Raw genomic sequence first — 22,755 nt, 5'->3', positions numbered from 1 at the left:
ATATATATATATATATATACATATATATACACCGTCCAGATTTGTGTCATGTTTCCACCCACTGACAGGTTAAACGTAGATGCACGTGGCTCACGCACATCATAGCAATGAAGTGACTACATTGCACGCTCATGTTCAGTCAAATTCAGGTCACACAAAAGAGACTCCTACCCGCACAAGTGTTAAATTATCATCTGCAAACTGAGATATTACAGACACAATGTTACGAGACGACAGATTTCCTCGATCTCTTTGTTGTCTGACAGTCAGTCCCTCGTCAGTTTCTGTTTCTCCGGAAGACGCCGGCATGATGTTGACATTTTCGATGCATCCGACGCTCCGCCCACATGGGAGGGACGTACAAACAGTATTGCTTGAGTAAAGTCTCCGCCCTGTGGTTTGGTTTGGATATGACAGGATGGCGTTAACGTGCCAGGCGCACGTTATGTATATGTAATAAAAACAGAAATTGCAATCATTTTCACTTGGCACTGTAAATATCAAAGTTACTCTGCCAAAAGCAAATATAAATGTATATATATACATAAATATAAATATAAATATCAATATCAATATAAATATAAATATAAGTAAGTAGTCCATGCCTATAAATGTGTGTATATAAATATATATTTGTATATATAAATGTATATCAATATAAATGTATATATAAGTAGGTAGTTCATGCCCATTGCAACTGAGATTCAAATGATCGACCTATTAGCCTACCGGTGGAATCAGGTCCGCATCTTTGTCTGCACAACTTGACCTAGATAACTTCATACCTGCTGTACCCTGTTTCAATGCACAAAGCAAAAGGCTCAGACAGAAAATGTTATGTTCTTCTTATTGTTGTGCATATTTATAATAATTCATATTTTGTGCAAAAACGCACATATGTCCCCATTAATGAAAAAAAAAAAAAAAAGTCAGTTCTTTATAGCAGTCACATGCAGCAGATGCTGCAAAGTGAGACATGTTTAGTAACAGACATCGCTGAGGAGTGACCACTGACTGTATGACAGATGCACCGGAGCTCTCATCTTGTAAACTGTGAAGTCATGGAGCTACTTGAAGACGGATGACGCCCCCATTACCACAAATTGGCCAATAGGAGTTGAGAGGCAGAGTTGTCCTCCTGGCCGCCATTAAAGAATTCAATCCATGAACTGAAATAATGGAAATCTGCAGGACCCATGGATCTGGCAGAGAAAAGTAGCCGATGAGTAGTGTCGCTAAATTGGCATTTCGTCTGTTTTAGGAGTAGTTTTACTATGAAGGAGCACTGTGATGGTTTTAGCGAAAAGGAGGGCGGTGTAGCTAATTGTTTTATTTAGCTAGCAAGCTAGCGCTGGAGCTCTGGTATGTTAGCTTTTGTGCTAGCAGGCTAGCAGAGATCAGGGGGAGGGGAGAGTTCCTTTGCTTTGAAATTGTTTCAGATCAGCTAGCTAGCATTAGCGTTAGCATTAGCATTAGCACACCAGGGACTAAGCTTTTGGGGTGAAGTTTTTTTTAGTTTTTGAGCTCTTATTTTTATTGCGCATCTAACTTTTCTGGTGTTTGATTCAACGTTGGTCTTTTCGGGTGATGTTAACGTGGACTATTTGGCGTTAAGGTAACGTAGCTGCAAGCTTGCGGCTAACCAGATCAGACAATACATTTCAAATAGGATTGATGAGTCGAATAGCTAAAAGCTTACAGTTGACGCTATCTGGACTGCCTGTCTAACGTTAGCTTAGCGCTGCCGGGCTAGCGGTGGCTAGCGCCGGTTACAAGTTGTCTGGTTGACTAGCGGTAGCTAACTGTAGCTAGCAAGTTGGTCAGCGCTTTAACGGGATAATTACGAGAGAACACCGCTCCGCCAGAGACTTAACTACATCAGCTATTGCCCCCGATGGTGATTGAGACAATGGACTTTAACGTTACAACCACGCAGTGAAAGGATGAGTTCGTGCTTTGTACCAAACGGGGCCAGTTTGGAGGACTGCCACTCCAATCTCTTCTGCCTGGTAAGTCACACACTGTTCTCTGCGCTAGCTAGCGTTAGCTATGATACTGAGAGGCCAGAAAGCCATTTTGGCTAATCAGGCAACAAGCTTTGTAACGTCAGTTGCAGACTGGCGTGAAGGCATCGGGCCTGCAAATCGTGATCTAACTAACTTTCACAATATAGCACATACTGCAAATTATCTACATTAAAGAGTTGCCCATGAAAATGGCATGCTAGTGTGTTTACACTGCTTTGGTTACAGAAATACCCAACAAGCATTCATGTTGGTAACATGATGGTAACAGGTCAAGCCAACAGGCGAATTATTGAGAACATGTCACAAACATCATGTTTTTCTATAATTGAAGTGACACTGTAATATTAAATGATACACATTATGGAAGGTAAGTCAAATAGTTACTGTTTTAAATTAGAAAAACGAATCTCATTTTAGAGAGTGGTGTGTCACCAATAGTAATTAATAACTGCTGACTACATTTCTACATGACAGTTATGTTTTAGGCGTGATTGTAGAGTCACATGTACAAAGTATTGCAAAACTTTCCAAGATGCCAGCAAGTCTGTTTTCAGCTTTATTTCATTCAAAGTGATTTTCTGTATGACAGCAGTCTTCAGCTTCCCAGTTGTGTGTGTGTGTGTGTGTGTGTGTGTGTGTGCAGGACAGGAAACACACACACTCTCACTGAGTTATGCAGTCAACAACAGATGATTGGCTTAATGCTGTGCAGCTATGCTGTGTTCATTCTCACTTTGTTTTGCTCTTTCTCTTTAGGCCGATTTGACTGGAATAAAATGGCGGCGTTTTGTGTGGCAAGGACCCACCTCTTCGCCGATCCTTTTCCCTGTGACCGAGGAGGACCCTATCTTGTGTAGTTTCAGCCGATGCCTGACGGCAGATGTGCTGAGTGTGTGGAGAAGGCACCAGACCCCGGGTCGCAGAGAGCTCTGGCTCTTCTGGTGGGGGGACGACCCCAGTTTTGCCGAACTAATCCATAATGAGCTCTCTAGTAAGTGCATGCAACATCTCCATGGTCATCAGAATCAGTTACACTCAAAATATGTTCCATTCCCCTGTGTAAATGGCAACAATATTTTGACATCTACCCTAAATGATCTTCATATTCACATATAATCTTAGCAGTTATTCCAGGGCTTTGGAATTGGTGCCTCAATGTTAAAAACAAAGACTCAAGTGTGTAGAAGTTATTAAAAGCTGCAGGCAAAATTGGTCCATTTGTGAAGAACTGCTGTTCATCTTTAAACATGTTTAGTGTTTGAAGACACTGCCAACCATTCTAACCTGCAGCAAATATTTAGAATGCAGTTTTAATGATGCGTAGTCTGATGACGATAAGATGACGTCGCCTAACTGACTTGTTTCTGTCAGGTCTTTTAAAGTTTAAAGCCTTGTGGAAGCCATTGGCTCTCAGCCACGGAGGTGCAAGTTTGTGTGGTAGCATAATAGCAAGGTGTTGTGCATCAGAGTCACCGAACACAGTCTTGATTTTAGATGAAGGTTTAGGTCTAGCTTTGATAGTCTTCATATTTGTGAAGCAATTCCCCGTAGGGGCTGCCACACTGACCAGGTAGTCTGTTTCCTGTCTTCAGGAGTGTCAAGTGTAACTTGAATACAGCACTGATCGACCATTACAGAGACAGACAGAGCAGCAACACATTCACAACTCTCAGATGAAATGCAATAACATTAGGAGGGTTTATTTTGTAGTTTGGACTTTGCATTTAGTCTTTATGATGTGTTTTTTAATGAAACATCATTGAACAGAGCCGCATTCAAAAAATCCATGGGTAGGCTTCATCCGTGGAACAGATTTAAATCTTTTCACAATAATGTTTCACTTTATATAAGCAAAGCGTTTATATTTTTTTTGTCTCATAAGCCATTCATGGTAACATTTAAGGGGCTGACTTATTTTATTTTGGATGATGTTATTGTATAACTAATCAGATGAATGTTGAAACGAAATGTTTTGTTTTTTTTAATGTTCAAATGGGTCACTTCAGTTACTACTGTGGTCAGTTGTTTACCATTTAAACTCTGTCCCCTACAGGTCAGAACCATTTAGCACACCACAGTTTACAGTTGACATGAGGCAGTTCCTCAGGAAAGAGAGAGGTCAGTTTGTTAGTATCTGGTCTAATGTATCTGCCTTGTTTCAGGTGAGGAGGATGGCGAGTGGGAGAGTGGCCTGTCCTACGAGTGTCGAACACTCCTGTTCAAAGCCATCCACAACTTGTTGGAGCGGTGTCTCATGAACCGCGGCTTTGTTCGCATCGGCAAGTGGTTCGTTAAGCCATACCAGAAGGAGGAGAAGACCATTAATAAAAGGTATGCTCCGCTTCCGAACATCCAACAACAACAACAATGTTTTATGACCGACCATCATTTGAAAAATTGCAGCCAAGACTCAACTAGTTGTCAAGACAAGTTATAGCTGGGCTGCTTTCTGTTTGGATCTGTGGGAATAACCTGTTGTATTGGTGTTCAACATGGTTTATGCTTTACTCCGCTGTCTGCTGCTCTGGTTTTTCTCTATTTAACAGAAATACTGTTCTCACTCACTGATGGACTTTAACTGATTCTACTTTTGGCACTGTTAAGCTATTTTTAATGAGTCTCAACATTTCCTGCAGATGTTTCACAATAATATCCGTCCAGTAAAAAGGAGGAGATTATGCCTGAAAGGTTTTCATTTAAACATGCTGCTGACGACATTATTTTAAAGTGTCAAAAAAGTTGTTCAGAAAATAGGTCGGCTGAACTAGTGACAACAAGGTTGTATCGATGCCGATGGTCCTTTCCACCTACATCATAGCGGTCAAGCTTACATGTACCTCAAGGTAGTTTGTTTATAACAGAAAAGAAGCTGCACAATCACTGCAGGTTGATGTGGCAGAAGAGCAGGATGTCTACTTGTGCTGAAGGGCTGAACATTAGTCAGTATTTGGTCTGTAGGTACTGGTCAAGAAGCTTTGCTGCAGTACAGTTGTCTTTATAAAGAGGTGGATTTACTATCAAGCGTGACATATTTGTTGGGTGTTTGAAGAACGCATGCAGTGTTTTATGCTTGTTTATGACCGAAGCCTGTGAGTGTTTACTGCAGTGTGTAAAGCCTCACTGGGCAGAGGTCCTCATTGTTCTGAAAGTTGTGCTTTAAACGTCCCATAACAATTCCTGTTAAAATTCCCATTTCCCCAGAGACGGTGCTTGCAACTGTATCGTTTCGACTATCTTGTTATAAGCTGATGGCTGTTTAAGGGAAAGAGACAGAATGTCTTTTAAAAAACAGCTTAAACAAATGCACACAAGGCTTTCCTTAAGCAGTGTAACATGACACTAGACTGCATATCTGCTGCTCTGTTTGAACTCGCACAGTTTTATAATCTGAAGTCAGTTCTAACTCGTATTCATTTTAAAAAGCATTTATTACAAGATCCATGTTGCTTTAAGTCACCAGAATCCTGCAACTTTTGGAGAAACACTGTATTCCCAGAGTTAAATCTTATGTAAAATTGTGATAGAGTATGACAGGATCATTACAATTTCATAATTACATCTTCAGCGTGACACATTGTCAAGCAGAAGTCATCCTGCCTGTTGCATTACTTTCTCTTTCATTTTAGACTTGTCTAAGGTAATAGCAGAACACTTCCAGAGTGATGTTTCATGTACACACCTCCACTTTTAGGAACTGGTTTGTGTAGTAGAAATACAAGCTTGAGGTGAACCAGCAGCAGCACATAAATAGCTAGTGTGTTTCTGCACAGCTGTATTTCCTCACCTCTTGTACACTCGGGTGGTGACATCGCGTTAGCGGTCCCTTGCTCTTGAATGAGGGGGCTGGTGTATTCTGGAGTTCCCTGACAAGCTCATTTGAGCCAGTGCTTTTTGGCTCTGTTGATACAAGCTGACTTGTGTTTGATGCACAGCCCCTTTGGCTCAGTTCCCTCTGGCAGCTTTGTCAATGAGAGTTTCAGCGGCTATATAAAAGAGTTGTTGGTATAGAACAGGAGGTGATTTCTTGCTCGCTGGTGTTTAGCTTATTTTTTTTTTCTACATAAAGATGTCTACAAGTTGTGGTGTTGAGGCAGCAGCGCAGGACAGCGAACATAAAAGTCTGTCAGTCTCGCTGTCGCCTGCTCTCTCTGGCTGGTGAGCGGGGCAGTCTTTGGAAAATGCTGAGTGTGCGCTGTGGTTTTACAGCAACCATGTCAACAAGAACTATTTTAGTGCATTTAGCCGCCTGGCCCTCCAGAAGTAAGAAAAGAACTATGAATATTATTATAACATTTCAGGACTATAAAAATCTCCCGTGTTTATTTTTGACTCACATTTTAGCCTGTGAGTAGCAAGAAGGTTTGATAAAGGTTCAGAGTGTGTTGAATCAGAGTGTGTTGTGTGACAGCCCTCATGTTCTCTCACCTGAAAGTATGATTTGGGCCAAAGCCAGATATGCGAGGAATTGTACTTCTCACATCATCTCAACTCTTTTCAGTCCCTTCTTCCCCCTCTGTGTCATTCCTTCACAATAAGTGATTGAGACTTCAAGGGGTGTAATGATTCAGTTCATAGCCCGTGATAGGAGTCACCGTTCAGTGCAAGTTCAGTTACAGCGGGTAAAAAAAACAAACAAAATGCATAAGGATATGTTTCTTTTCGCCTATTTGGAACAGACTGTAGTGCAAGTGTCAAAGACAGACAAAATCCTCTTGCTCGAGGCAGAGATCATATTTTTCCCACTGGCAACTTTGGTAAACTATAAATGTTATTGTCATTCTAAAAATGACAAATGCTTCTGTATTACACTGGACAAACCCTTTCCCAAAAAGGCAACAGGTGACAGTAGGCTATAAACTGAAACGCAGCATGCTATAAAATTGAAAGTACTAAAACAACACCGACGCATCGCCCTCGACTAGTACACAACTCTTCTCCCGTTGCTGCTTTAGCTGACCGGGAACCTGCCGGTGGGTCTTCCACCTCCACAGTTTTATTCACGCTAAACATAGTGGGACTGACTCACACGCCAATCTGTTTCTTGGGCTAACCTCAGCTTAAGTTGCCAGCGGCGTATGGCTAAAGGTTTCTGGGCAGACCTCGCGCTTGGGGAATTTTGGTTCCACATTACGTGCATCAATCTATATCCCATGTAATCTGTGTGTGGCTGCATGCGCCGGACCGTGACGTCCAGAACCATGACAGCATAATATGAATGATTTACATTAGCTGTTTGGTGCTGACTGCAAAGTGAAGTGTTTTTTAAATGTATGAATTGGTTATGCTTTGGGACAAATCTCTCTAAACTTTACATTGTCTCTTTTTATCTTTGACCCACCCTGCAGCGAGCACTTGTCTTGTGCGTTCACCTTCTTCGTACACGGTGACAGCAATGTGTGCACGAGTGTGGAGATCGCTCAACATCAGCCTCTTCAGCGGCTGAACGAGGAACATATCAGCCTCGCCCAGCAGAGCTCCAGCCCCTTGCAAGGTAGGATGACACCAGCTGTGCACAATGTTAAAGTTCTTCTTCTTCTTCTTCAATACATTTTCCATTTGGTTTATTAGTTATCCTACGTAATTATTGTGATTCCTCTCTGCCCTCTAGTCATCCTCAGCCCGTATGGCTTGAATGGGACCCTCACCGGTCAGGCGTTTAAGATGTCAGACCACCCTACTCAGAAGCTCATAGAAGAGTGGAGGCAGTTCTATCCCATCAGCCCCAATCCCAAGCAGACCCAGGAAGACAAAATGGAGGAAACGGACTGGGAGGACGACTCCCTGGCAGCTGTGGAGGTCCTTGTCGGTAAGATATCATAATGCTGGACTTCATGTTGATGCTATATTTTTCCTGGGTCTGAGTGGTACAGACAGGGTAGAGAGTCGGAAAGGTTTGAGAAACTGACTTTATTGTTTGTAATGTCATGGGATTCATTGCCAAAGGATTTAGTTAGTAAGTATTATATTAACCTTTTTATAAGAATGGGTGATGTGGAGATCAACACATAGCTGCAACTGAGCCCAAAGTGGTTTAAAATATGTAAGAAAGTCTCACTGTTGCCTACTCCAGGTATCTATGCCTGTTTGATTCTTCTGCAGAAGTTTTTGAAATATGTGTTTGTTTGGTTGCAGCGGGAGTTAGGATGGTTTACCCTTCCTGTCTGGTACTTCTCCCCCTGTCGGACCTCCCTGCTGTGGTCCCTCAGGGCTCCGTCAACACCTCAGGAAGCCTGTGTGGTGCTCAGCAGGGCCCAGCTGCTCACAGAGATCCTGCCATGTCCTCCGTCACTCTGACTCCTCCAACGTCACCAGAGGAGGCTCAGACTGGTAAGACTCAAAGCTGCATATTGACCAGAATTAAACTAACACATTTCTCAGCCTTTATTTCCGAGAGATTCTGCATACTAAGGTTTTTTTTTTTTTTTTTTTTGGGTCTTCTCTTCCCGCATAGATTATCAGCCTTCCCAGAGGTGGCTCAAGTTGTCGTCTGCAACGGATGGCTACAGCTCTAACAACACTCTTCATGGGGGTAAAATCCCTCGGAGGCTGGCCACCCAGATGGTTGAGTCTGTGTGGCAGGAGTATAACATTAACCGTACAGGCAACAAGTATGTTTAGTGACATCTCTTCCTCAAAATTATCATTGCCAGTCAAAGTAGTCCCTCCGCGCTGACTGATTATTTGTCAATCTGCCCCTTTTTAATAGGAGGAAGTTTACTACCTTGACCAATGGGACCTGTGAGGAGGAGTCGGACAACACTGGACTTTGGGATTTTGTGGAGTGTACGCACAGGCCACATTGCAACTGCTCAAGGTATGCTGAATGAATGCAATCACAAGTGATTCTAGATTTACTGTATGTTTACAATTACAAGAAAGAATCTTGAAAGCATTCTTTGTTCTTTTCCACACAGACATAAGAGTCAGAAACAGCGGTCCAGCAGCACCTCAGGACACCCGCCTTCATCAGGCCAGCCTGCCCAGCCGGCCCCTAAGCACAAGCTGGGCGAGAAGCTAGAAAAGGGGGAGAAGCAGCAGAAGAGGCCGCAGACGCCTTTTCACCACCGCAACTCTGTGAGCGAGGAGCAGTCCCTGGAGCCACAGAACCAGAGGCTTTGTTTAAGATCACAGGAGGAGGGCTCGTATCCCAGCCTGCACCACGTGGACACGGTGCCCTCCAAAGCCCCGACGCTGCACACACATGGCCCCTCCGCAGACCTCGTCGGATCCCCGCCTCCCCCTCCACTCAGCCCACATCCCTGCGATCACGTAGAAGGTGACATGACTCCAAGTGAGATGAAGAACTCATCCACGCCCATTCACCAACAGTTCTACCCGCCGTCAGTGGAGCCCTGTCTGCTGCCACAGAAGGGCACATCTGAGGAACCTCAGCTGGAGAACATGCCTATGCCTCCTCTGCCCTTCCCCCCAGCCTACAGTGAAACCTTAGAACCCACCGTCTTTGTGGGTTCTGCCATCAACCCCAATGAAGACTCCACCCACAACCCTTGGAAGTATTTCAACTTGCCCAGGAAGAAGGCATCCAACTTCCTGACTCCCCAGCTACCTGTGGATAAAATACGAGATGACTCGGGGAGAAGCGGCGGAATAGAAAGCGTAGTGTCGGTCACTGAGTAAGTGTTCAATTTCTCATCGTTGGCTGCATTAGAACAAACGTAGTTGTTAGTTTAAACAGAATACCTGCATCTGTCTGAGCATCGCTGCGCAATTTCTTTCCACTCAGGTTGATGTCGGGCACCACGCAGAACCTGAAGGTGTCCCAGGAGCTGGTCAGGACCTACGCCCAGCGGAGAAACAGCCATCTTGCCTCAGCCACAGGAGACAGAGAACACAGTGAGGAGCCAGACCCTTACGCCTTTGAAGAGGGAGATGATGAGTTCAGCTTCTCCGACAAAAAGGACAAGTCTGGAGCTGAGAGAGAGGGCAACAAGAAACACAAGGTGGGTTCCTGACTAGGGTTGAAATACCAGGTTGAGATCCTAGTATTGGGGGTGTAACAATACATGTATTCGTAGTGAACCGTTCGGTACGAGGCTCACAGTTCGGTACGCATTACGAGCGAATACGTTTGAATCATACGAGTGCATTTGGAAAATGCAGAAGCTTAAATTGTGTGGAAATATAATGTTCTCTCGGTGGAGCCACTGCGCTCAACATGGCAACCCACCCAACGTAACAGGCAACGTGCTGCCTGACACGCCCACCACGGAAGAACAACATTCTACACGCTATGCCAAACTAGCTTTGCAGGAAAACCAACAGCAGCACACACGCTACAAACTCTCACCACGGCGATTGCTATATTTATAGCCGTGGATAGGAGACCCTACTCTGTAGTGGAACCCCAGGCTGTACCAACATGCTTAATGCTATTGAGCCCGGTGACACTACTCATCCACGAGCCCATTTCGCCAGACCATAATTCCTGCTTTGTAAAAGAAAATGAAAGCCCAAACAGAGAATCAAATGTCCGAAGCACCCGCTGTTGCAAACGGCCGGACGTCACGGACTACGCGAAGCTACCTGACTGTAACGACACATCACCTCACTACTGAATGGAGATGAAGAGCCATGTTCTTCAGACACGCCCCCTTGATAGTCTCACCAGCGAGGATTTGGCATTTCTGCATTGAAAACGTACCGAACCGTGGCACCACTGTATCGTATTGAATCGAGCGGAGAATTTTGTGAACCGTTACACCCCTACCTGGTGTGGCACAGGAGTTCATGCTAAGATCTGCTCCTATCTTCTAGTAAAGTACCGACCTGAACCTGACATGTTCAGCATCCGGCTTGTATGAAAAAGTTTGTTGAACCACAATATTTGCATTGACCAAAAAACATCTGGTACCAAAAGTCCTCATCGAATGCCTGTCACATTCTGCTCTTGTTTACCCAGAGCCTTCCACTTAGCACTTATTGTATTGTATTAGCACTTATTAGCATTTATTGTATTGTATTGTATTGTATTAGCATTTATTGTATTGTATTAGTTTGTTTCTGCACTCTACTTTTGCTCTGGTTTTTGCTCTTAGATGCTTGTGTAAACAGGGAGATGCACTTATGACTTCTGGTGACTAGTAGTTCTCTTGAATACCTATGTTGAATACACTTATTGTCAATCGCTTTGGATAAAAGCGTCTGCTAAATGACTGTAATGTTTACTTACTCCTGCCTTGGATATTTACTGAAATTCTAGTTTGGCCAGTTTCAGACCATGTTTTTCTTCAGCTACAGCTCTTGTATGGCTGGTATCAGTGTTACCACAATAATCTTGATTGTTTTCTCTTTTTTTTTTTTTTTTTTTTTTTTTTGATCCAGTCGGATGAAGACACTGGAGCAGCAGACGGTGAGAATGCCTTCCCTTTGTCCGTTTGGCCCCGAGGATTGACATTTAATCATAATTGATGTTTGCAGTTCGCTGTCTTATTCAAGGTCTCCTCTTCGATTGCTTTGCGTTGCAGATGGTCAGGGCGCAGCAGGCAGTAAACCTTCAGCCTCCACCAGCCTCATCCACGAGAACGACTTGGCCGTGTCCTACAGTGACCTGGATAAAATTTTCAATTCGGATGAAGATGAGCTAGTGGTAAGAGCATCTATATGGCTAACGGAAGTGTTTGTTGAAATGTTTCCATCTTACTCTTCAGTTTTGTGAAATACTTGAGAGCAGCTGCTGATGGGCTGATGGGGGGGGGCCCTGTAAAGCCTGTTGAAACATTGATATGGATGATTTATTCGGTTTATGTTTTTGATGTCTGCACAGCCTGGATCCAAAAGAGCTGGTGCTGGAACCGACGACAAGTTTGGCTGTAAGGACAATAAAGCCACGACGGATCCCCTGTCTTGCATAAGTAAGGGGACCGGGCATCATTTAATCACTGCGCATCGGAGCCATTTATCATATGGTTCAAGAGAAGTCATAATGTCTTTAATCTCTAGGCTCAGCAGACCTGCACCAGATGTTTCCCACTCCGCCTTCCCTGGAGCAACAGGGTTACTCGCCCATGAACTCCGGGAGCAAGGACAGCCTGGAAGCAGGGACGGGCCTCACGCTTTTGGACGGCAGCCAGCTCAACAACCACTACAAGATGGAGGTGGAGGAGGGATTCTGTAGCCCGAAGCCATCCGAAATAAAGGTATGACATGTCGCACACCTGCCACGTATGAGGTTTAACATGTTGCTACATCAGTCTGCTTCACCCTTTAAACCTTTTTTTTTACTTTTAGGACTTCTCCTTTGTATACAAGCCGGAGACGTGCCAGTTGTTGATCGGCTGTTCCATGTACGCACCCCTGAAGATGCTACCCAGCCAGTGTATGTTGCCTATCAAACTGCCAGAAGACTGTGTGTACACACCCAGCTGGACCCTGGGCAAAATGGAACTAATACCCCCAGTGACGAATGTCAATCTCCTCACCAAAGACAGGTTAGTGCCTGTAGTGTTCACAGTGGGGAAGGGACCATTTAGGGATGAGCGCACTAACTTAACTAGTCTGTCACCTTTTAATGGATGCAGTCTATTACAGATGTTCATTAACATGTTTATTGTTTAAAAGCAACATATCACTTACTGTATATATTCCTATAAAGAGCAACTAGGTTTGAAGCTTGTGGACTTGTCCTATAATGGTATAGAAAATGCAAAAGTATTCACATGGCATTCAGTTTAACGTGCTACTGTCATCTCCAGTGATGCATTCAATCATGTAAAATACCTGATGCTTTTGAGTTGGTAGAGAGACAAGAAAAAGTACTTTCATAAGTATTTCTTTTGATGTCATTTTAACCAATTAACAAACTGAAAAAAACAAATTGCAGTTTATTGCTGACCTTTTTAAAATAGTGATTTAAGATATTTTTAAGTTTGGAGGATAAAACTTTACTAAAAGTATTTTAGTGGTGCATTTTAGTTAAGATGTTTAATATAAATGCAATTGATTTTAATTAAGTAATTTGTTTGAACATTTTGAGACTAATTATTACACTATATAGAAGAATACCTGTAGAAAGTGTTGCACTCACTTGATGTATTGTTATAGTGACTGAAATGTACGTTAACGAGGCACGACACATAATACTGACGAATATCTTCAAATGCAAAAAATCTATTCTGGAAACAGCATTTATGTTTGTTTTTTCGAACAGAAAATCTATCGGAACCACAATATGAAATGCATGTGAATCCCTGTTCCTCTCTCTGTAACAGCAACGTCCCCAGTGTGGAGCCGGACTACAGCCAGACCTACACGCCTCAGACCCACACGCCCTTCATGTCCAGCAGTGCCCCTCCAAGCAACAGCGGCACAGGCATCCTGCCCTCCCCAGCCACGCCAAGGTTCTCCGTGCCCACACCTCGCACACCACGCACTCCACGGACTCCCCGCGGCCCGTCAAGCGTCCAGGGTTCACTCAAGTATGACAACTCTGACCTTTACTCCCCTGCCTCTACTGCCTCCACTTGCCGACCGCTCAGCTCCGTTGAGCCGGCCACAGTACCTTCTATCCCCGAGGCTCACAGTCTCTACGTCACCCTTATTCTCTCCGAGTCGGTGATGAACCTCTTCAAGGACTGCAACTTTGACAGTTGCTGCGTATGCGTCTGCAACATGAACATCAGGGGAGCAGACGTGGGCGTGTACCTCAAGGACAATGGCGAGGCCCAGTACCCCTGCACTTGTGGCTTCAGCGCCGTCACCAATCGGCGTTTTGGCCAAACGGCCGGACTGTTTCTGGAGGACGAGCTGGACGTTGTGGTACGAGGCTCGGACGCTAGTCGAGACACCGAGCGGTGTTTCGAAGAGCTGCGATCTTCCACAACGCACAAGGCCGGAAGCCTGACGGAGAAACCTCCGGATGAGCTGATTCTGCTGCTGCAGGACCAGTGCACCAACCCTTTTGCTCCGATGGCGGGCGTGGAGTACCCTAAGCAAGGCTCAGTCCCCAGCTCATTTCTGAGGGTGGAAGAGAGAGACTGTTATAACGACTGCTACATGGCCCTGGAGCACGGCCGGCAATTCATGGACAATATGTCAGGAGGCAAAGTAGATGAAACACTAGTGAAAAGCACCTGTCTTCATCAGTGGCCAAAATGCAAAGGTATGTATTTTTGTATCGCCATTTCTTTGTACTGCAAGCTCATCCTATTACTAACTTCAAACCTGGTAAGTTGAGACATTTTTCTCTTTGTTTTTCCTTTTTTTTTGTAGTGGCAGACATGAGCAAGCTATTCTCTCAGGACGTCCTGCGGGTGTTGTTGTCCCTCCAGCCTGTACTGCAGGACACCATTCAGAAGAAAAGGAGTGTGCGCTCTTGGGGCGTTCAGGGACCGCTCACTTGGCAACAGTTCCACAAGATGGCTGGAAGGGGATCATATGGTATGCGGGAAGTGTATCCAATCAGTCTTATCTCTAACAAAGTGGGAGATCTATTTTGGAATATAGTGTTTTTTTGAAAGAAAGATGAACATTTTGTCTTTTCACTACAGGTACAGACGAGTCTCCTGAGCCTCTTCCCATCCCCACTTTTCTGGTCGGTTATGAGTATGATTTTGTGGTGCTGTCTCCGTTTGGGTTGCCCTATTGGGAGAAGCTTCTTCTGGATCCTTTTGGGTCCCAGAGAGATGTTGGATATGTTGTCGTCTGCCCCGAAAATGAAGCTCTGCTCCGCGGAGCAAAGACCTTCTTCAAAGATCTGAGTGCAATGTATGAGGTACGCACCTGGCAGGAAACGGAATGTTCTTGTACCGACATGCCCACAAATGCAGTTCGTGCTCTCATGAAGTGACTCACGCGGTTTCATTCGCATTATCTCCCTTTTTGTCCTCAGGCATGCCAGCTTGGGCAACACAGGCCCATCTGCAAGAGTCACCCAGAGGGCGTATTGCAGGTCGGCTCCACAGAAGGCAGGAGCATGACGGAGCAGCCCCTTAGTGACTGGTTCCTCAAGATGGCTGCCAAAGACGGAAACAATGAAGCCTTTAATAAGCTCAAACTATTTGCTCAAGTGTGCCGCTATGATCTAGGTAACATCTTGACTTATAACTCTTAAAATCCAAATTTTTGAAAGGCCACAAAGGTTGTAGAAATGATAACTCATTTTTTTTTTTACCGTGTCATTTTGTCAGCTCCGTACCTGTCAGAGCAGTCTTTGGATAGCTCCCTACTGTCCCAGCGCAGCCCCATTGTGGCCTCTTCCTCCTCCCAGACCTCCAGCTCTTCCAGCACCTCCTCAGGACCCCAGAGCACCAACACTACCAGCTCCAACACCAGCTCTGCCCAGCCTGCCCAGATCAACAGCACCCCTCCCTCTTCCACCTCAGGCTCCCAGACTGTCGGGGGAATGGCTTCAGCCAAGCCGAGCTCTTACTCGCCGTTTGGGACGACGGGCTTGCAGGGCAGCACGTCTCAGAACGGACCCCAGTCCAACCCACAGGGTGCCGGGGGGCTGGCAGAAAATGGACCCTCTGCCAACCAGCCTCAAGGACCTCTGCCAACCACTGAGGCGCCAGAGAGGTAGGCTACCACTACGAGAGTCAATGAATCATCCAGATGGAGAGATTACATTTTGTTGCTGCTGATGGTTTTTTACCACTCCTTGCAAACATTTTTAGTTGTTTTGTTTTATACTTAATACCACTACTGACAAAGCCCTTACTCTTTACACTATGAGAACAACTTAAATCAGTAAATGAACACATTCTGTTCTAGTTTAGTCAAAATACTTTCACAGTTTGTGTTATTTGAAGCTGTGACAGTCCCTGCAGTCTACAGCTGCTTGACAGAGAGATAAATGTCATGCATGAATGTCATCCGGTGTCGCATATGTAAATACAGGACACGACTTTGTGTCTTGCTGTCAGAGATTCAGCCGAGTTGTGGTGCCGCTGTTAGACAGCGAGTGAACAGAAAGGATGCAAATTATGATCTTTTTCAAAACTACGGAAACTTTTCAACATATGGATTTATGACGCTGTAAAAGTCTGGCGTATCCCTAGTTCTTTACATTTATCAGGGTGTGCTTGTTTTTTGGCCCATAAACAACTCTTTATTTATTTTAAATTAACTGTTTATCAATATGTTTTATATATTATTCTAAACTTTATCCTGTTTAGCAATGTTGTTTCATTTGGCTTGTTTTTAGTAACATATTCTTTCGGTAATTTTCCAAAATGACTTCCCAAATAAAACTGCTCCAATATTTCTGAGCTGGTAATGTCTCCCTTTGTACTGTGTAATCAAGCACACGTGACATTGGAAGACAACTGTGACATAGAATCTAGTCACTTTGTAATTTAGGTCCTTTGACATACAAAGAATCTATTTCATCATAAAACTGTTGCTCACATTTAAGTTTTTATTTTACACGGACCACTCCTCCTTCCCACTTCTTCTGTTAGCCATGTTGTTGAGAAAATATTTCCTGTGGTTGTTTCTTTCGGACTCCTTTCTAAATCATTATGTGCCTTCTTTATCAACAGCACAATGGAGAGAGACAAAGTGGGGAAGCCAACGGACGGAGAATCCCACGCTGTGTCTTACCCGCCTGCCATCGTGGTGTATATCGTCGACCCCTTCAGCTACGAGGACGCCGACAGAGAGGTCCACTCCAGCGCCTACACACTGGGGCTACTGCGCTGCTACATGGAGATGCTCCAGTTCCTGCCGGCTCGCATCAGAAACGCTGTCTCAGTACAGGTACAGGCCAACAATACAGTCTCGGTGTGTTTTTTTTAGGTTTGGGAAGTCTTGTGTTAGTATTACTGGATAGACACGTTGAGATCACTCAGTTTGACTCTCACAGGAATCTGCTGATGAGCTGTGGTTGAGGGCGTCCGTAGTTTTAACTAATTTGCTCCATTTTGCCAGTTGAGTCCCAATAGAGCAGGTTATTACAGCAGACGCGAGGGGAGGTGAGGAGGAGTAGGGGACTCATTAGCAGACACTGATCAAGGTGCTAACTGCAACACCTGTGATAAAGAGAAAGAAGATTGCGTCAACATGCCAGAGGGGATCTGAAAGTATTATTCTTTAATAGAGCTGGTTTAATAATCTTCTACTTATGTCACCATAAGTTGCATTCACAGAGGCCCACTAAGACATAGTTTTGCCTTTTTTGGGGGGAGGGTGCTGGGGCTCTTTAGGGGGAACACAGCAGATCAACGGTATATGCTACATAAAAGTGGTTTACATCATCTGAAGATTGGGAATCTGAAGATTACCTCAGCATTGTGTGTCAAGTTGTTCTAGTCATGATTCAAAAGTAAATTGTGAAAGTGTACAGAGGCATTGAACATTATTATGGATGTACGTAGTGGCCATCCCCATGCTTTATTATGTCTCATAAGTTGTTGCAGCAATTTTTGTGTTGATACCGTTTGTCACACAGGTTTGGTGCAAAATTTAAGTATTAAAATATAATACAGCTTAAATGTTTGATTTTATTTCATCAAAACTGGCAGAAGATCCAAACAATGCTTATAATAACCTATTAATAACAGCTTAAATACAACTGACTTGTCTTTTATTTAAAGCAATGCTCCAGTTAAAACGGTATCTGAAAGATACTTATTCTGTATCTCTTGTGCTTTTTCACTAATTGTTAATAAGCCAGTATGCAGGTACACATTTTGAGATTCACAATACAAGTGCTGAGCTGCTGTTAGCTGGCTGAAAATATTACATATTCAACAGTTGGTTGCTCTACAACAGTTAAGGACAACATGTGTTTTCACAGCCCCGTTTAAAGTGCTTCTGTTGTTTCTTTCTCGTCAGATTGTTCCCTGCCAGTATCTGCTGCAGCCAGTGCGCAGCGGGGAGCGCCATCTCTACGGCCAGCACCTCAAGTCGCTGGCCTTCTCTGTGTTCACGCAGTGTCGTCGGCCTCTGCCCAACTCCACCAACTTCAAGGCGCTGACAGGTTTTGGTCCCGGTCTTGCCATCGATATGGCCCTCAGGAACCCAGAGGTAACCACCACTCTAGCATTGCAATAAGGTGTCCTCTGTTGTTTCTTTTTTTTGAAACTAACAGGTTTTCCTTTCTGCGCAGAGACCCGAGTGTCTGCGTCTGTATACGCCACCCTTCATTTTGGCTCCTGTGAAAGACAAGCAGACTGAGCTCGGGGAGACGTTTGGCGAGGCCTCCCAGAAGTACAACGTCCTGTTTGTCGGCTACTGTCTGTCACATGACCAGCGCTGGTTGCTGGCCTCCTGCACTGACCAACATGGAGAGCTGCTGGAGACCTGCATCATTAGTATCGATGTACCCAATAGGTATGTCCCACAGTTTATCGCTGGTTTAGTTATTGATAAAACTGTGTCTGTATACGTGTTAATTAAACATGTTGTGTCTGACACAGGGCCCGCAGGAAAAAGGGCTCAGCCAGGCGAGTGGGCTTGCAGAAGCTGTGGGAGTGGTGCCTTGGCTTGGTACAGGTGACATCACTGCCATGGAGGGTGGTGATTGGCCGGCTCGGTAGAATGGGCCACGGCGAGCTGAGAGGTACGAACACGTCAGCAGTGTTTGCAGAACATGTGGTTTGATTTACATGCATGTAGACATACTAATGAGCTCTTCTCTCGTCCCCGTTCCAGACTGGAGTATTCTGCTGAGCAGGAGGAACTTGCAGTCTCTCAGTAAGCGTCTGAAGGAGACGTGTAGGTTGTGTGGCATCTCTGCGGCGGACACTCCCAGCATCCTTAGCGCCTGTCTGGTTGCCATGGAGCCCCAGGGTTCCTTTGTCATCATGCCAGGTAAGAGAAAATAGTAACCTGTTTATTAAGACTTTGTAACAGAGAGACCAGTTAAGTTTTTGTGTTGTCATTTCCCGATTTAGTGCCTCCTCGCGTCTTCGTCCTGCCCATGAAGGATGCGAGGAGGAGAGAGTCGTCGAGGCAGCAGGCATTTAATAAAATGAGACGTCCTCGCCTCAGAGCCGACATGAAATACATGCGACGTGTGTCACAGCTGCATCAGCAGTCCATTGTTTTGTTATAAATATGTATTTTATGACTGATCCGTCTGATCAGTCTTCATTCTATTAATTAAATTCACAATGTTGCATAATTTGACAAAAATGATTGGATGTCACACATTTTTATTTTACATTTACATTTGTAGAGTCCAGCTGTGGTTTGCGATCATTACGACTGTCACGTCTCTTATATGTTTACATGTGCCGACAACACTTCCGCAAAGGATACACCGGTGTTTCTCGCTCATAGCTCCTCCGGCAAGCCTCCTCGATCGAGGAGTCGAGGAGGCACAAAACCGGGGTAACGAGAGAGACCCAATGTTCGTCGAAATCTGACGGTCTGTCTTTGTCTCCGCAGATTCTGTCTCGACGGGTTCGGTGTTTGGTCGCAGCACCACTCTCAACATGCAGACGTCGCAGCTGAGCACTCCTCAGGACACATCCTGCACGCACATTCTGGTGTTCCCCACCTCAGCCATGGTGCAGGTCAACACTAACACTTCAGAGCCCATTGACATCAACTTCAATCCTATAAATCCCGGTACGATCTGCAGCTCAAGGGAATGCATCACATTTAATGTCTGCTGAATGATGAGTGTTGCATACTGCTGAAGGTGAGTCACAAACAAACCCTGAGCTCTCTGCATGTTTTTGTATTTTCCCTGCAGATGGATCTGATGGAATGGGCATCTTTGACCTGTTTGACAACGACATGGTGGATCCAGACCTCATAAACATCTTGCCCAACTCCCCCACAACCTCGCCTGTTCACTCGCCCGGCTCCCACTTCCACCAGGGGGGGGATGGAGGCAAGGTCGGTCACCTTTTTTTATTACTCAACGATGGAACTAAAACCAATATTAAAGGTCTATTACAGATCATAAAGTTCATGCTTAAATTGGTAAAGGAGTACAATTTACAATTTGGTGTGAAAATGTCGTATTGTCTTTTATTCCTCTATCGTCTACTGAGATACAGAAACTTCAAAGTTTGAATGTGACCCGTAAGCCTCAGGTGGAGCAGAATGTAACAACATTTAATGACGTTCTGCTTCTAGATGAAGCCTCATGTTTGGAAATTACTTATTTGAACGACGAATATGTGCGGATGTGCTTAAACAATGAGGTAACTGCTCCTTGGTAAAGGCAAAATGATTACTATATTTGCCCCGATCAAACTATTTAATGACCTTACAGTGACTCGCACAGTTTGTGGGGTCATGAGCAGCATATAATAAACACGGTGACGAGGAAAAGACCATTTATTTTCATAGTGTAGTTCATTCATTGCATCCGTGTTGTCTTTCAGGGACAGAGTGCCGATCGTATGGAGTCCCATGAGGAGGCTCTGAACATCCTGCAGCAGCCGATGGCTCTGGGCTACTTTGTCTCAACAGCTAAGGCTGGACCACTGCCTGACTGGTTCTGGTCAGCCTGCCCTCAAGCCCAGAACCAGTGCCCACTCTTCCTCAAGGTACGTTTAGTCACATTCATGTAGGGCTACAACTAATGCGTATTGTTTTATCATACATTCATTCATTCTTCCCAAGCAGCAAACAGAGAATTGTTGGTATTTTTGCTTGACTGGTGACCTCAGGTCTGTATCTCTGAAAAGCACAAATGAATCTAAGGACTTAATTTGGGTCTTGATCTTTCTTTTTTCTTCCCAGGCCTCTCTGCACCTGCACGTGTCTTCTGTCCAATCAGACGAGCTCTTGCACAGTAAACACTCCCACCCCCTGGACTCCAACCACACCTCTGATGTGCTCAGGTAAAGTGCTCAGATTAGAAGAGTCCGTTTACTCCAAGGTATATTAAAAAGAGACGAATGATGCAAGATGTGTATGATCTAAACTGCTGTTTCTGCGTTCTACATTACAGATTTGTTCTGGAGCAATACAACGCCCTCTCCTGGCTGACGTGCGACCCTGCAACCCAGGACCGACGCTCCTGTCTGCCTGTTCACTTTGTGGTGCTCACCCAGATGTACAACTTCATCCAGAACATGCTCTGAACTCTAACGGGATCAAACTGCTGAGATATGATTGGATGGCTCGCTCAGTCGAAAACCTTGGATTGCCTGCTGTGAAGGATCCCCAACTCCATCAGGGCAAATGTGGAGGAAGCATTACAGTGCTCACTCCACATCTACATACTCCTCCCCGGTGTATCTCACTCAACACTGACTGACTACAAGTTTCCAATCAATCTATCAATCAGATGCCAAGAATCCATTTTAGCATTTTGGAAGATCAAGGGACATTTCATAAAAGGAGAATAAATTGTCTTTTTATTGACTGTAGATTGCAATCTATGAAATTTTATCTTAATGAAATGCCTGCATATATTATTTATTGTAAGTTTTTAAATGTGGAATTTTTAATGCTTAATATCTTTTATATATTACAAATCCTAGAGGGTGTGTACATCTCACTGTAAAGGAATCGGTTTCAAAAGTGTAATTGTCTCAATTACAACACGGAAAAACCTGTTCGAGTGAATTTGCTGTAGATTGCTTTTAGGATATTATTTTTTCAAAGGGGTACAGACCTTTTTATTGCCATGCTGTAAAAATGAAGTAAAAGCTGGCCTGGGCATTTGTGTCCCACCCGATGAGTGGATGAGACTTACCTCTCTCTCTGCTTTGGCTCCAGAGTCTCTCGCACAGTAACTCAATGAGCTCTGAAGAGGAATTAAAAGGTACATTGTCAGATTATATATTTTATATAACAGATTTAGGTAATTGTGTGTGTGTATATGTGTACATATAATTGTGTGCCGCTACTGATGGTGCAGCTTCTGTTTTAGGAATAAAGTGCGTCTACATTATGCTCTTGGTTCTTGTTGAGTCGTTTTTGACACGTTTGAACAGCTTTAGGTACGATTCACCAAAGAGAGAATATTCCAACAATTTATTATTGGACATAAATATATATATTTTAAACCAGTCAAAATCAACAAAGGTAAGAACGAGATACACAGTCCTTAAAAGAGTATAATATATCTGAAAACTTCATGTAAGACTATCCATCCATTCAGCTGGATGGACTGAACCGCTTATCCTCTTCGGGGTCGTGGAGGGCTGGAGCCAACCACAGCTGATGTTGGGCGAACGTATCGCAGAGCTGATGCATAGAGACAGACAACTATTTATGCTCAGTCACACCTGAGGGCAATTTGTTAACCTATGCATGTCTTTGGACTGTGGGAGGAAGCCGGAGAGCTGACACAGGGAGAACATGCACACTCCATAGAGAAGGACCGTCTAGCCCGGGAACCGAAGGCAGGCCCCTCTTGCTGTGAGGTGACAGTGCGAGCTACCTCACCACCATGCACCCATGGAAGACTATGTTCAAGACAATATTAAAAGTCACAGCATAGTATTTCTCAGAAAGTCATAAAGACTTATTAGAGTATGTCAGGTAATGTAATTTAATATGTTGAAAAATCTCAAAGTATATTATGCCATGGAAGAGTCCTAAGAAAAATTGATAGTGTAGTTTGTCATTAAATGTATAATGTTAGCATAGCAGTATAATATGCCATAAAAATATTGTACTTTTTTTTTAATTTAGAAGTCATAGTGTAGTATGACTAAAAAGTCACGGAAAATAAATATAATTCATCCAAATTTGCGTAGTATAGTATGTTGAATAACGTAATTGTATATGTCAAAGAAAAGTTGTTTAAAGTCAAAGCAAAGTAATTGAAAAGTATTTTGTAAAAAGCCATAGTATA

General features: G+C 44.1%; 2 protein-coding genes across 3 annotated transcripts in view; one reads left to right on the top strand and one right to left on the bottom strand.

The window, feature by feature from the left end:
- Window positions 1-338, bottom strand: part of c18h3orf33 (c18h3orf33 homolog (H. sapiens)) — a 3,628-nt gene extending 3,290 nt beyond the window's left edge. For both annotated transcript variants that reach the window (XM_031873618.1, XM_031873619.1), the window contains exon 1: window positions 172-338. In XM_031873618.1, the coding sequence (XP_031729478.1) occupies window positions 172-309 (138 nt within the window). In that variant the 5' untranslated portion in view covers window positions 310-338. The remainder of the gene's footprint in view (window positions 1-171) is intronic.
- Window positions 339-1,120: 782 nt separating this feature from the next.
- LOC116397786 (mediator of RNA polymerase II transcription subunit 13-like) lies at window positions 1,121-21,848 on the top strand. The gene is made up of 30 exons (XM_031873589.1): window positions 1,121-2,009; window positions 2,784-3,018; window positions 4,190-4,358; window positions 7,373-7,518; window positions 7,636-7,833; window positions 8,160-8,354; window positions 8,479-8,635; window positions 8,734-8,841; window positions 8,942-9,661; window positions 9,772-9,988; window positions 11,370-11,397; window positions 11,513-11,634; window positions 11,812-11,899; window positions 11,988-12,184; window positions 12,276-12,475; window positions 13,256-14,145; window positions 14,256-14,423; window positions 14,534-14,757; window positions 14,875-15,070; window positions 15,173-15,560; window positions 16,526-16,742; window positions 17,820-18,011; window positions 18,094-18,317; window positions 18,404-18,546; window positions 18,639-18,797; window positions 19,377-19,559; window positions 19,687-19,832; window positions 20,327-20,491; window positions 20,688-20,788; window positions 20,899-21,848. Exons 1-30 carry the CDS (start codon window positions 1,944-1,946, stop codon window positions 21,029-21,031), a joined length of 6,375 nt encoding a protein of 2,124 aa, XP_031729449.1. The 5' UTR covers window positions 1,121-1,943; the 3' UTR covers window positions 21,032-21,848.
- Window positions 21,849-22,755: the final 907 nt, after the last annotated feature.

Source organism: Anarrhichthys ocellatus, unplaced genomic scaffold, assembly GCF_004355925.1.
Source record: "Anarrhichthys ocellatus isolate YVR2014 unplaced genomic scaffold, GSC_Weel_1.0 scaffold72, whole genome shotgun sequence".
NCBI lineage: Eukaryota > Metazoa > Chordata > Actinopteri > Perciformes > Anarhichadidae > Anarrhichthys > Anarrhichthys ocellatus.
This window is presented reverse-complemented; position numbering and strand designations above follow the sequence as displayed.

Bases quoted from the DNA above. Each gene is read 5' to 3' on its own strand.
- LOC116397786 (XM_031873589.1), top strand. From the start codon at position 1,944: ATGAGTTCGTGCTTTGTACCAAACGGGGCCAGTTTGGAGGACTGCCAC. The intron at 7,519-7,635 runs GTAGGATGACAC...TCTGCCCTCTAG, and splicing joins GAGCTCCAGCCCCTTGCAAG to TCATCCTCAGCCCGTATGGC. The intron at 8,636-8,733 runs GTATGTTTAGTG...CCTTTTTAATAG, and splicing joins ATTAACCGTACAGGCAACAA to GAGGAAGTTTACTACCTTGA.